Source organism: Lolium rigidum, chromosome 3, assembly GCF_022539505.1.
Source record: "Lolium rigidum isolate FL_2022 chromosome 3, APGP_CSIRO_Lrig_0.1, whole genome shotgun sequence".
Lineage (NCBI taxonomy): Eukaryota > Viridiplantae > Streptophyta > Magnoliopsida > Poales > Poaceae > Lolium > Lolium rigidum.
This window is the reverse complement of record NC_061510.1, coordinates 332,050,997-332,065,220: the sequence shown is the minus strand read 5'-3', so window position 1 is coordinate 332,065,220 and position 14,224 is coordinate 332,050,997. Positions and strand designations below refer to the sequence as shown.

The window sequence follows — 14,224 nt, the reverse complement described above, 5'->3', positions numbered from 1 at the left end:
GAGCCCGCGGATATACACATGGAGAGGTCCTGTGTGAGCTCCAAATCGTAGCACTAAGGAGCCCGATAACCGTGTTTGGCCCCTAAATTGCTCCACGCTTTGCTCCGACGCTATGGTGGTTACTCACGTCGAGGTCCAACCGTTGTTTGAGGAAGATATTTCAAAGTGTTGGAGACTCGAGGAAGCGCTTTCGTTAACGAAGGCGCTTTTTGCACGCCCACTTCTAATGTTTGACCAATGAAAAAATTATTAAATAAAAATCAACCGTAGCAACGCACGGGCACTTTTGCTAGTAAAATAAATAGGAAAAAGTTTCTGTTCAACAGCGGGCTGGCCCAACACAAGAGGTCGAACGGACGCTACGCGCGTGCAGGATTACCGCACGCAGTTGAGCGCTAGGTAGGGAACCCCCGCATGCACAATATCCATTCCTAAAAAAAACATGCACAAAGCTTTTATTGAGTATAGAAGAATTTCTGAACCCAAGAATTAAAAATGACATGTTCCTCTTCGCTCAGAAAAAAAAATCCACCTAGAATAGCCAAACGAATTGTATCCATTCTCGGTGAAAAAGCTTCAGCTATCTTTTTTTCAAAATAGCGAGTACACTAGCGAAAATGCCAAAAGGAACCTGGGTACACGTGCACCCAGTTATGAAAAATTCAAAAAAATACTATTTAAAAGTTTCAAAAAAATGTGAAGTAAAATTTTGCATGTTCATATTATGTTGATACCTACCCGTGTGCGTTTTCACGAAGAAATACCATTGTATGTGGCCTACATAAAAATGACAAAATGCAATTTTCGGATCCTGTGAATAGTACAAATTTCTATTCACTATTGTCATTAGGATATTTTGTCATTTTTTGTAGGCCACATACAATAATATTTTTTTCGTGAAAACGTACACGAGTAAGTATCAACATAATATGTACATGCAAAATTTTACTTCACCTTTTTTTAAAACTTTTAATATCGTTTTTTCATTTTTTGGAAAACTGAGTACGCGCGTACCCAGGTTCCAAACGTGCACGTCCGTACATTAGGCACAGATACAGACACTACTACGGTACTACCACATGCGCGCACACACACAAGGTCTATGACAGAACTAAAGATGCAGGAAAAGCCCCAGTTGAATCTGGGTGCACGTGAACCTAGGTTGAAAATGCATTTTCGGAATGTGAAAAAATTCTGAAATAAAAATATCGGGGTACGTATGCATGTTCCATGTGTGCGTAGAAAATTTTCACGGAGAAACCACTTTTTTATTTCAGAATCTAAAAAAGACAAAATACGTCACATATATACTGCTATATAGCCCTGTATAATTTCACTTTTTTGCCGAGGCAAAATAAAATGTTTTTTCAGAACGAAACTCATGTCCAGGGCACATGTTTGAGATCATCTTTGCAATCATTTTGTGTTTCGATTTTTGAAACATGTTTTGACATCACAAACCCTTTTGAAAAAGTGAGTTCACATACGCCCAGGTTCACAAAAGCCGGTATCGAAGGATGCAGGGCTACATAAGTTTGATGCAACCACCACATAATTCGTTGTTGACACAAACATCACCTCACACTGGAAAAAAATATCCATCTTACAGATCTCAAGTAGTCTAAAGGACCAATCATGGGTTGGTTCTAATAAAAGCAAATGGAACAGGGAGTTGTTTGGCATCTTTAGAGTAGAGCTCACCAAATCTGTTTTACCAGTGTTAAAGAGAATTATTTAGAACTTCAACCGATGAGAGTGGACTAATAGAACCCGGCGGTATGTGAGCTTGGCTTAAATCAGCATCCCATTGGTCAAGAAGTTGTAAGTGGGGTCCACAACTGCAGTGTGTTGTAGGTATGTCACAGTAAAATACATGTGTGGTCCTCCCCATCGCATCCTCTCCCCATCCATCCCCCCCCCCCTACAGTGGTTCAAGGCCGCCGTGGCTGTGTTGCTGCAGTTCCTCTGCATCCTCCCCGTCGCCGAGCTCGGGCAACCTCGGCGCCGCCCGTCCCCGACGACGTCGACGACGCCCTGTCCCCGACGCCACGTCGACGACGCCCTGTCTGTGACGCCACGTTAACGACGCCCTGTCTGTGACGCCACGTCGACGACGCCATGTCCCTGACGCCGACCCGTCCTAGACGGCGCCCTGTCCCCGACGCCGCCCCGTCCTCGACGCCGCCATGTCGTCGACGCTGCCCCCATCCCCAACGCCAGCTCGACGGCGCCCTGTCCCCGACGCCGCCCCGTCCCCGTCGTTGCCCTGTCCCCCGACGTCAGCCCCGCACCGGATCAGACGCGTCGACAGCGCCGCTCGTCGAGGCGCCCTCCGCCGCTAACCACCACCACGTGGGCCTGGCCATGGCCGCACCACCACTTGCAGGTACGCCTGCGACAGTGTACGCCTCCACCGTTCGCCGCTCCTCCGCCGACCGCCCGCCGCGCAACAGCCATCAGCCTCTCCTCGCGACGCGCCGCCGCCGTTCGCCCCGTCGGTCGCCCTCTACTGGTGACGGGATTATGGTGGAGGACTGAGGAGAGAGATGGGCGTGATTTGGGGGAGATGCCCCGCCCCACTCCTCCCTTAAATGCATTTGGCCCACCTGTGTATTTGTATCTGTAACGCGTGGTAACAGAAAAGTAGATCAGTTGCTGTGTGGGCCCCACCAAACACCTGGACCAATGGCAGCCTGACTTCCACCAGGAGCATATGCCGGCCGGTTCAACGATGCACTTTCCTTCAACCGATACGTTACTTCACATCTGGTCGGGTTCTCTTTCTTTTAGAACCACCTGCCTTTTTATCGCCTGACTTGGATTTCATCGATACTTCTGGTTGCAGACAGTCTTCCAGTTTCTTTAGAGCTGTAAACAATCCCAGCCAGAAGAAAAACTAGAATGAATAAAACACCAATAATATGGGTAATGGTGGACAAATATAATCTGATTAAAATATGACTGTTATCTCACCAATAGAAAACGTTGGGCGAAGGCTTTCAATTGATTTCTCGGGTAGTGAGAGAAGGCTGCAGCTAGAATCATCTGCCTTCTTGAGCATTTTGTTGAAAGTTTTGACCTACGCAAGATTTGACTCATCAACCCAAGTAAGAAAAAAATTACATTGAGATTAATCCAATTGCACCAGATCTGGGTATAACCCAGTTCGCTTTGCATTGGTAATAAAAAGCAGGCTGATTTCTCAGACCATGCTTAGTTGAACACCTGGTAGTAGAAACATATGTTTTAATACCAAAACAAATATCCAAGGAATTCAACATTAATATAATCATAGGTCCTAACCCAAATAAGGAAGTCTCAATTGTTTTCTACAAGGCACAACAGTTATCTACAGCAAATCATGTAGCGTCAAAAAAATACTCAACTTGCTGTGCATGTGTCTAAGCCCCACAGTACAGGGATGAGATTGGTTTTTGTTCTGCATCTTCGTTACACAAATAATCATGCTATGTACATTATCACGGTGTGTGAACCAATCAACCAGTTGCAAGCATAGTAGCAGATGCCAAATAGTGTTACTGTTAAACAATGCATGACCTCATGTTTCCTTAAAAAGGTGAAGCAAGAACCAGATTCGCCTGCCCTAGCAGTACGACCTGCTCGGTGGATATACGTTTTCACATACGGTGGCATATCATAGTTGATAACATATTTTAAACCATCGATATGTATTCCTCGAGCCATTATATCTGTGCCGATGAGAACATCTATTTTCCCTTCCTTGAAGGCTGCCAATGTCTTCCTGCAGCAGAGAGTAGTATTAATATTACAAGGTAGGACAAAATATCATTATCACATTCTACCATCGACAGAAGCTAACTTTTCAATTCTTGTTGCCCCTAAAGTTCAGAACTACATGCACTAAACAAATATGATCCATAAAACATGTATAAGATATACATGGACAAAGATGTTGGTTATTTGCAGTTTCTTATTATCGTCACTATTTGCAATCAACTACGTGAAAATGAACTCTGATTTACAACAGGAAACATATATGAGTACTTTACCTTCGAGCATTTTCACGCTGCAAACGTGACAATTCACTAAACTTAAAGGGCAAGTCTTCGAATAATCCAAGTAAAGTGCTTAGTCTATTGCTTGATTCTACAGATGAAGTAAAAACCAAGCACTTCTCCCCACGCAACTCTTGGAGAAGAACAATGAGACACAGTGGTTTTAAGTTTGATGTGCAGACCTGCAATAGTAGCAGAGCAGCAAGATGATTAAGAAAGCGCAGCACAATTTCCCAATACCCTTTACTCCTTTGACGTGGTAGGCATCAGCATTGAAAACAGAAATAACCACTAAGGGCATCTCCAACCGCGCGACCCAAACCGCGCCCGCGCGTCCGTTTGGGTTGAGCCGGACAAAAACGCGGCCCAGCGCGGGGACGCACCGCAAAAGCGGACGGCCGCGGCGTCCGGAACGACGCAAACCCGGCCCAAATCTGGGCTAGGTTTGCGTGGCCGCGGATGGCACGCGCCGTCCGCTCGTGTCCGCGCGCTGGTCGCCTCGTCTCCCTTGGGCCCACCTATCGGTGACCAGGGAGACTATTAAATGGGGACTGGAGGGGATCTGGCCCTCCACTCCAGTCCCCACTCCACTCCCCGAGCAAAACCGCCGCCATGGTCCCGAAGCGACGGTTCGCTCCCGGAGCGAACGACGACGAGGCGAGCAGCAGCCGCCGGCGTTGCGGCCATCGGGAGGAAACCAGCGCGGCCTCCACATCGGAGAGGCCGCCCGCGGCGGTGCGGCATTGCCGCAGCCGCCTCTCCTCCTCGAGCCGAAGCCGGAGTCCTCGGAGGAGGACCCGGACCTCCGCGCCGCCCTCATGATCTCGGCGGCGGAGGAGGAGGCGAAATGGCCGCACCTCCATGCGGCCATTCGCACCTCCGAGATGGAGGAGGCGGCCCGGCGGGAGGTCGAGGAGGCGGAGGGCTGGGAGCTCTACGCCCAGGCCCTCCAGGCGGTACGGGAGGAGGAGGAGGCGGCGCGGCGGGAGGAGGCCAGGCGCCGCGCCGACGAGGACCGCCGCCAGGAGCAGCGGCGGCAGGAGGCCAGGCGGCGGCGCCAGGAGGCCAGGCGCCGCGCCTGGCAGGAGAGGCAGCAGCGCCTCAGGGAGGAGGCGCTGCTCCGTGCGCCGCCGCAGCCTCGGGTGGCTCCGGACCCCCACTCGCCGTGGGAGGAGGCCCTGTGGTCTCCGTGGCCGGAGTCCCCGGCGCGGTCCAGCCACAACAGCGCGTCGCCGCCCGGGGTGGACGACGACGACGTCGCCAACGACGCCCACAGGGGCTAGGCGGCGCACCGGCGGCCACCGCGCCGCCGACCTAACCCTAATAGAGGGTTTTCTATATTAGTTTAAATTTAAAAGCCCATATAGGGGCTTCTTTTGTTAGTTTTATTTGCCCAAAATAGGGCTATGTACAAATTTGCCCAAAATAGGGCATATGTTCAATGAAATTTCGTTTAAATTTGCCTCTTTTTTTCGTTTTAATTTGCCCACCGGTTATGCGATGCGTCCGCGCGTTGGGCGCAACGCGCGATCCAAACGGACACGCGGACGCGGGGCGCTGTCCGCGTGTCCGGGCGGCGACCCAAACGGCCCGAAACGGAAGGCCCAGCGCGTCCGTTTGGGTCGCGCGGTTGGAGATGCCCTAGGCTGCTGCACAAAGATGGAGATATACCAGCTTGTACGACTCCAGCTTTGTAGGAATTCTGTAAGAGCAATTCCAATAGTGCAGCCGGGTGCTGGCTATAAGGCCAGCTATAGTCAGCTTATAGCTAACTTGTACAATAGTTGGCTTTAAGGATTGATAACTTTATGTGTAAAAGGCCCACCACACATACTCATAAAGTGCCTAGGAGTACGTGCAAGAGCTGGCTCTTGCATTAGAGCTCATCTCTCTTCTCTCTCCACTTCTCTCTCATCCACCTAAGCAAAATAATACTATTTTAATTTTTATAGCCTGCTGAGTCAGCCTTATTGTACTTGCTCTAACGTTTGTTCCCACTATTCAACAGCAAGTGATGAGCACATCCCTACCACACAACTACCTCCGTCATTGCAAGATGAAGACGATGCTGTTGTGAAGCTCAAGTCCAATGAAGTCAGGATTGGACCAATGACACGAGCTCGTGCGAAGCTGCTTAAACAACAGGTGAATTTGTTCCTAAGTGATACTTTGATCGATTAGAACTTTATACTGCCTAAGTCCTATTACTTATGTATGATCAAGTATGAAGAAGGAACAAGCATCGCACGAGGAGGAGAGGAGCAGCTGGACAAAAAGCTGGACGTGAAGCTGGACATGAAGCTGGTCATGAAGCTGGACAAAAAGACATCCCATGGAAGCGCGAGGGAGGAGAGGGAGGCATACGCGAGGGAAGAAGAAGAAGTCCAGGCCGGTGCTAAGCCCGGTCCGACCGGCCGACGCGCCTGGTCCCAGGCCTGGTCCAACCGGACGCCAGACCGGCCCAGCCCGGCGCCGACCGGACGCCACGCTTGTGCCAGCCGGGCACGTCCAGTAAGCCAGGACGCCTAGCCCGGTTCCACCCGGCGCCAGACCCGATTTCGACAGGATGGCCCGGTCGACCGGCCGTATGACCGGCCGACTCCGAGTCTGTCTCGATCAGATCCCGATCTGGGTCGGTTATTCTTGTACTTTTTCGACCTGAGGTCGTCCTGAACCCCGATATAAGTGCCCAGGATGCCCCCATAATAGCTTTAGACCACGTTTAAGATAAACCCTAGTTCATAGTTTGATTGCTTTGCAACCCTATTGAATCCTTGCACCATATTGCCTTGATTTGGTGTAATTCTGAAAGTCTTATGTGATCTGCCGTTCCATTGGGAATTAGAAGGTTGCAACTTACCGCTTCGTGGTCGACGGCTACGTGCGCAAGTGTGTGGAGTTGAGAATATCTTGCAGGGTTGAGAGCTGTTGCATTGGCGACAGGGATCAATCGAGAGATCTCGTTGCGTCATGCAAGTTATCATCCACTTCATCAAGTTATCTTCGCTGTGTTCATCCCGTGATCATCATCACCACCGTTGCTTACTGAGAAGATCGGACCACCCCATATCAGCAAGGGATGATGCAACTCAAGTTGAGAAAGTTTGCTAGGATCTTGAGTCAGTGTAGTAGAACAAACTATCTTCGCCGGTCTTGGAAAGCATTTACCTTTAAACCGTCGCTCGACACCCCTAATGCCATAGCATAGAAAAACAGATTTCTCAACTGAAGTATAAAGCGGTAAAGTGGGCAAGATAATATGAGCAATTAATCTGGTAGAGTAAGGCTTACGATCTTCTAATGGTAGTGAATGGATGTATTAGAGTTTTTCCAGCAGTGTCAAGCCAGAGATGATCTTGATTAGTGGAGCGGGTAAACTGGATAACTGTTGGCAACCAGGAGTGATATGCCTCTCTTAACATCCTGTCCGTCTCATCAACAGCCTGAAATCCAATGTTCCAAACTAAGTGTGAGGCATTAATAAGATGCGAAAGATAATCAAAATCGTCATATGCCACAGCCTAGATAAACAAATTATACAAACTGATGGGCCTATCAACACAACAATACTGAAAACCACACAAGCAACATATGCTAAATTATGTTGTAAGCAGCAACTAGTGGCAACACTTGTATGACTTCGAAGTATATCCATAGCAAGGATCTAAACAAGAAGTGAATCTGGAAAACAATTGGTCAGCTCTAAATGCACCAGAATAATCACATATTACTGCTATTGGATACAGGCCAGCTAAAGTAAATCATATGCGCGTTGGTCAAAACCCATTGCCAGAATAATCTAAGTTAAAAAAATATCATCAGTTTCTTCTTAAAAAATGGACATGGTACTATGCACACACAAACAGTACTACAGTCAATCATTCCACAGAACATTATAGCGCTAACAGTACATTTTTTTTTTTGATAAAGGGAATATATTAATATTAAAAAGATACCAATTACACCCAGCCTCTGCAACAACGCACCACCCTAATGGCACTACGGATGCACACAGCCAAAAAACGAAAAGAAAACTAAGAAACAAAAGTGCCGCTACAGTATCTCGGGCCTAACAACAGCAATATATCCACCGCCAAGACAACACCTGAAAAACAGACTCTCCAAAAACGACGCCTCCAAGAAGGGAACAGTGCTCTAACACAATCGCCGCCCGATCAAAGATCTTAGGTTTTCACCCTGAAGATAGTCCCCGCTCTCAAAACAATGCCTCCAACAAGATCATTGCCAGGCACAACCAGTTAAGGCCAGACCTTGGGCTTTCACCCTGAAAGGTAGGACTCTGTACTTCTATTATCACCAGAATTTAGCCAGAGCAGGAGATGGGCCGTGATTGAGATGGGCTTAGAGGACATGCACATGAAGTGTCTCTGAATCGGCCTTGTGCGGGAGTTTGGGCTAGATTGCCCGTGTATCTGTATATTATGGTAGATTACGTTTCAGTTTAGAATTAAGAGATAGAGTTTAGTCGTACACAGCTAAGTTTATTCCAGAGATAGAAAGTCTACGGACTATAAATATGTACCTAGGGTTATTGAGAAAGGAGGACGATCACGTTCACAACAAACCAATCTAGGCGCATCGCCACCCCTTGTTTCGAGGGTTTCATCCGGGTAAGCGACATGCTGCCTAGATCGCATCTTGCGATCTAGGTAGTATCAGTTTATTCGTTGTTTGGTGTTGCTCGTACGGAAGCCTTGTTGATGGCGAGCAATATCGTTATCGTAGATGTTTTGGGGCTGACGTCGATACTTTTCTGATATGCTTGCTTAGCTATGCTGCCCCTCAATATCTAGCTGCCTTTGCACCTATCTTGGGTGTAAGGGCAGCATCTTGCTTGGTCTTTATTTAGTAGATCTGATCTGTTATGGTTGTTCCTTGTTCTTCAAGGATTAGTTTGATATCCGCATGGTTAGGCCTTACAAACGGGTTGAACGATCCAGTAGTGCGTAAGGTATGGTTTGCTGATCCTAGAGGGATTGTTCCGGGAATCGACTTTGTGTTGGTTTTTAGGCCTCTTCTAGGACTAGTTTTCTGTTATCTTTCGTATCTGCCAGGCTCAACTACGCGTAGGATGTTCCGGTTATGCGGTGAAAACCCTAGACTGTCGTAGATCGATTTAACTTGATATTGATAAAGCAGGATCCCCATGTTATCGTAAATCCAACGTGAACCATGGGTCAATCGGCTCTTTGAGCCGATTCACAGGGTAACCTGAGAGCCGATCGGGGCTCGTATTTAATGTTTACGTATCTGCCATGCAGGAAACTAATTGAAGCAATCCATCACCTTCCTGACCAGGTATAGGTCAGGTGGCACGCCCTCGCATTAGCCAGGACGTGTGCCGAAGTTTTGCGGGCCGTCGCCCGAGGGACCAGGGCCCACCAGCAGTCCTAGGAGCCTCCCGGCTCTTCGTGTTGCTCGTCGGTGCTCGCCGGTGGGTTTTGGCAGGCAACAACTTCACCTGTGTTGTCGCCCCCACTTTCATACCGCTGATGTGAAGCCCGGAACACCAAGCAAGTCCCTCAACAGCGCGGAGACTTGAACCTCCCTTAGCTAGTCCTCCCCTCCGGCCTTCATGAAATTCTCTTCTTCCGACTTTCATCATGGATCCTTAGTCACTTGATGTCAACACAGAAAAAGAGCTTCGCGCCGCTCCCTCCAGAACCAATCGGTTGGAATAAAAGCATGGGTGCGCACGACCGAATACCACCGATCCAGCAAACTCCGGGCAAAAGCACCGTTACATTCGCCGGCGGAGCCTTCCGGAACTCAACACTCCGGCCGGATCACGAGTCCAGGCCTCCGGTAGGTCCTCCTCTTCACGCAAGAGAGGCCCTAGGACCGCCGCCTTTATTCAGGTCGGACCCCCACGTCGGCGACCATCCTGGGCTGGCCACTCCAACCCTCCACCGGCGACACCATCGCCGGCTTCCAAGCTCCTCCATCTCGCCGCCGGAAGGCGGTGATAGATCAATAGATCCACCACCACCAACCGCAGGCCGATCCTCTCCGGCGAAGAAGAGGGTCACCTCCACCGTCGAACCCAAGGCTGCTGCCCCGGGCGTCCTCGTACCGCGGGAGAAGCCCAAGATCATCACCCCTCACCGGCGAGAGGCGGAGGGAATGGCGTTGTCCGCCTCCACAAGCCACCACCGCAGGCATGCCGCCGATGGGAGGCGGGGAGGCCGCAACCCGCAGCTGGAACGTCCCCGGGAGGCCCGCCGCCGCCCCTACATCCTCATCCGACCGCCGCCGCCCCGGGAGGCGGAAGGGCCGCCGCCGCGTGAGAGGCTCCATTGGCCGCCGTTCCCGACGCGCCACGAGGGGAGGCCCCCGCCGCCGCCACGCCCCGAGATCTTTGCCCCGGCAGCGCTGCCGGCGGCGGGAGGGTTGGGAGGAGGGGCGCGGTAGGCTAGGGTTGGGAGGCCAAATGGTTCCGATTTAAACAATTGGAAGATACGTATAGTGATTCGATTCACATCTGAACTCTAAGATATCAAGGTGAGATTCCGGTGGGATTTCACTTATAGTGTATTTTGCCTTTCTAGTTCAAATTTTAGTGTCAAATTATACACTAGAAAAAACAAAATGTACTACAAGTGGGATTTAGGTGGGATCCCACTTGACACCCTACTGAACTCAGCTGTTCATTGTACGAAGAAACACTGTGCAAAGAGGACATATAAATTGTTGATGTTAAACTTACCAGGTACTGAAGATGCTCCAGACTAAAACCTTTTGTCATGTTAATATGATCCATCAATCTTCCAGGAGTAGCCACCAATATATCAACATGAGTCTGTGGTTCCATTTCCACAAATTCTTCATCAAGAGTTGGGTAAAGCCCTTGTTTGGACTTCCTGATAAGAAGTGAGATTTCATCCTCTATGGAAGATTGACCAACTGCTGAAGCTACTGACAATCCCACCGCAGGAGCAATAGCATCAAAAACCTCTTTAACCTAGAACAGGATAAACAAACAGAGGACGATTTGATTTGCTAATATGAAATGGATAAACTGCTGACATAGCTGTTAACAATATGGGCTATCAGAGATAAGTTTCTAGACGGTACAAAGTAAGTCGAACGAACCTGCAATGCTAAATCCCGTGTAGGTAGGACGACCAAAGCACGCAAGCACCTTACTTTCCGAGTGGAGAGCATTTGCACAATAGGCAAAGCATAAGCAAGAGTTTTGCCGGATCCAGTTGGGGAGTTGATACAGATGTCCCTATGGAAAGCACCAGGGCCGATTGTTTCTAGCCAGGTTGCTACCTGAACTGGGAAAAAGGCTTCGATTTCCATTCTCTGCACCGCCTCTGCCAATCTGTAACAGCAACGATACCCATCATCAGTTACTATTTCTGAGGTGTTTGCGGAGTTAACAGGGCACAGTTAACACTTTTTTGTAGCTCTACAGAACAGACCAAACTGAACATGTTAAGCAAGTTTATTCACTACTGTATTGAACAAAATGCGCAGACTTTAAGAGCAGAGCTATGCAGTGAAGTGCAACAGCGCCATTGCTCGGAAATTGCAGGATTCAGCATTGCAAATTCAGCAGGCAACCTAACAGGAGAAAAATACTTCACGATGCCGGAAACTAATTTGCATCCAGACAGAGCCCCGTCCACTTGTCAAGAGCTAAATTAAAACCGCAGGCCATAGAATAAACTCCATTTTCAACAGCTAAACTAAACCGCTAATGCAGGAGCTTGCATAACAGGGAGCATAGTAGGGTGGTACCTGGCGTCGAGGCGGGGGAGGCTCGTGACGGGGCAGCCGGAGAAGGAGTCGATGTCGACAGTGTACCGCATCCACGGCAGGTGCGGCACGCGGTCCGAGGGCACCTGATCCTCCTGCACCTTGCTATTCATGGCGACCATTACGCGCGGAACCGGACAGCCAGGGAGGAGCCGGAGCCTGCACCAGCGAGGAGGAGCAGCGTTGGGGGCGAGCAGGGGCAGGGCGGCGCGTAGCAACTAGTGGCGGCGGGGCATGATGGAGCACTGCAGGAGCGCCGCGGCTACGGCTGCCGTGCGCAGTGACGTGGAAGAGCGGGCGGCGCGGGTGAAATCCTATTTAACGCTTAATGCGTCGGTTAGCCAGCCTCCGCTTACCCTTTCGTTCCTTAGCGATTCAAACTGGGCTGGCCCAGTACAAACTGTGTATTCTGGGTTTTTCCGGTTTGCGAATATTCTAGCACTCTCCGTTTTGGTTTTCTCGGTTTTCCCTGGTTTCTCCGGTTTCCATTTTTTTTTCTGTTTCTGTTTTCTTTTCCTATCTTTTTTAAATCTGCACATTTTCAAATTATGAATATTTTTTTAATTTGAACATTTTTATATTTGAATATTTTCAAATATGAACCTTATTAAATGTGAACGTTTTTCAAATTTGAACATTTAAAATTCGCATATTTTGAAATCTGAACATTTCCCAAATCCGAACCTTTAAAATTTGAACATTTTTAAAATTTGAATTTTTTGAATTTTGAGCAGTTTTCGGATTTGAATATTTTATGAATCTGAACTTTTTTAAAAAAATTGAACATTTTCGAATTTTAAACATTTTTTAATTTTGAACATTTTTTGGATTTGAACATTTTCCGAATCTGATCTTTTTCAAATTTTGCACATTTTTCGGATTTGAACAATTTTCGTATCTAAATTTGTTCACGTTTGAAAATTTTAAATTTGATTTGTTTAGATTTGAATCTGAGCACATCTGGCTGCCCGTACATGAAAAGAATGACAAAAAAAAAGAACAAACAAGCGGCCGGATTCGCTCGATACCGGTTACGTTTCCCATATATGGGCTGGCCCACGCGGGATCCTCTTCAGGCGTCGACGCGCCAGCCTTCGCGTCGAGCGCTGAATAGGAGCGCCTGCGGCGCGGGCACTAGGCAGGGAAGTGGCGGCGACCGGTAGAGGACAGCCTGGCAACCTAGTCGTGATAGGGCCTGGTTAGTAGTTTGACTGGGCCTGGTGGCCTGTTCAGGGGGTACTTGGGTCATTGCTGCCCGATTCATTTCTCCAGTTCCCCTTTGTCTTCTCTCTCTCGTCAACGCATTTTGATACCCCTGCCGGCTCCCCTCCCCCTACTATGGCGGCCACACTAGCCCGAGTGACTAGGAGAGGGGAGGCCGGGTCTCCTCTGTAGATAGGTGTAGTAGTAGATCTAGGTCTAGGGTGTGTTTTGCCTTTGTGCAGTGTGGCGTTATGCCCAAGGGAAGTTCGTTGTTGCGGTGCAGGGGTCGTCGCCGGTGGTGGTTGAGGTGGGTGTTGTTGGCCATCCTTCTCTGGAGGTTAGAGACGATAATGCCCGACGAAGCTACCTTCCCTTCCCTATCAAATAAGCTCATGCCGCTGCTTGATGCCGGCTTCACTCTTAGATCTGGCCGCCGTGGAGGTGAGCAGAGGTGGAGGCCGTTGGGATCAAGAGGTGCTCTGGAGGCCCACGAAGCTTCATTTGTCGAAGTTACAAGCGGCGGCGAGATGCCGCCGCAGCAATCATTTGCCGAGGGGGCCACTCCGTGTTTCGAGGGCTTCTGCTCCGAGGTCTCTTCTTCCTCCAGATGGGAGGATCTTTTGGCTCATTGTGACATTCATCGATGAATCCATCCCAAGTGGTTCGTACCATGTGGTGGGGTCGGTGGTTGTGGTCTCGAGTCTCTGCATCAACGCCGGTGGAGAAGGACTGGATCACGTTTCCAAAAAGTTTGTGAGGTCCTTTCTGTAAATCACGAGGACTATGTTGTATTTTATATTTCTTTTGGGATCCTGTGTGTAAATGTAACCGACCGTAATGAATGAAGCTTCGGGTTCCTCTAGGCCCTTGAACCGTTAAAAAAAGAAATATATGAGCTGTTGCTATGGAACATTAGCATGCCAAACATATATGTATAATAGAAAAATAGAAAATTTCAATAGGAAGGAAAGAAAGGAGGTGGTGTTTTGGCTGATAGGTGCATATGAAACTTTTATGAAAAATTCATAAAAACCTAAATTCTAAAATGTCAAAAAATCTACCAAAAAATTTCATGTGCACATCCGGACATTCTATGTTCACATACAAGCTTTCGGGAAAAAAAAGAACATTCTATGTGGCCTGTGTAAAAAAAAAAAATCCTGTCAATAGTCTGTTGGGTCTTTTTTACATGGGCTATA

The 14,224-nt window shown here is 48.7% G+C and overlaps 1 protein-coding gene across 1 annotated transcript; it reads right to left on the bottom strand.

Annotated features, from left to right (window-relative positions):
• Positions 1–2,750: 2,750 nt before the first annotated feature.
• LOC124700063 (DEAD-box ATP-dependent RNA helicase 1-like) lies at positions 2,751–11,944 on the bottom strand. The gene is made up of 10 exons (XM_047232254.1): positions 11,805–11,944; positions 11,151–11,385; positions 10,765–11,019; positions 7,329–7,480; positions 7,098–7,228; positions 5,709–5,776; positions 4,032–4,219; positions 3,559–3,763; positions 2,974–3,079; positions 2,751–2,868 (listed from the first exon to the last, which is right to left on the bottom strand). Exons 1-10 carry the CDS (start codon positions 11,942–11,944, stop codon positions 2,756–2,758), a joined length of 1,593 nt encoding a protein of 530 aa, XP_047088210.1. The 3' UTR covers positions 2,751–2,755.
• Between the last annotated feature and the right edge of the window lie 2,280 nt (positions 11,945–14,224).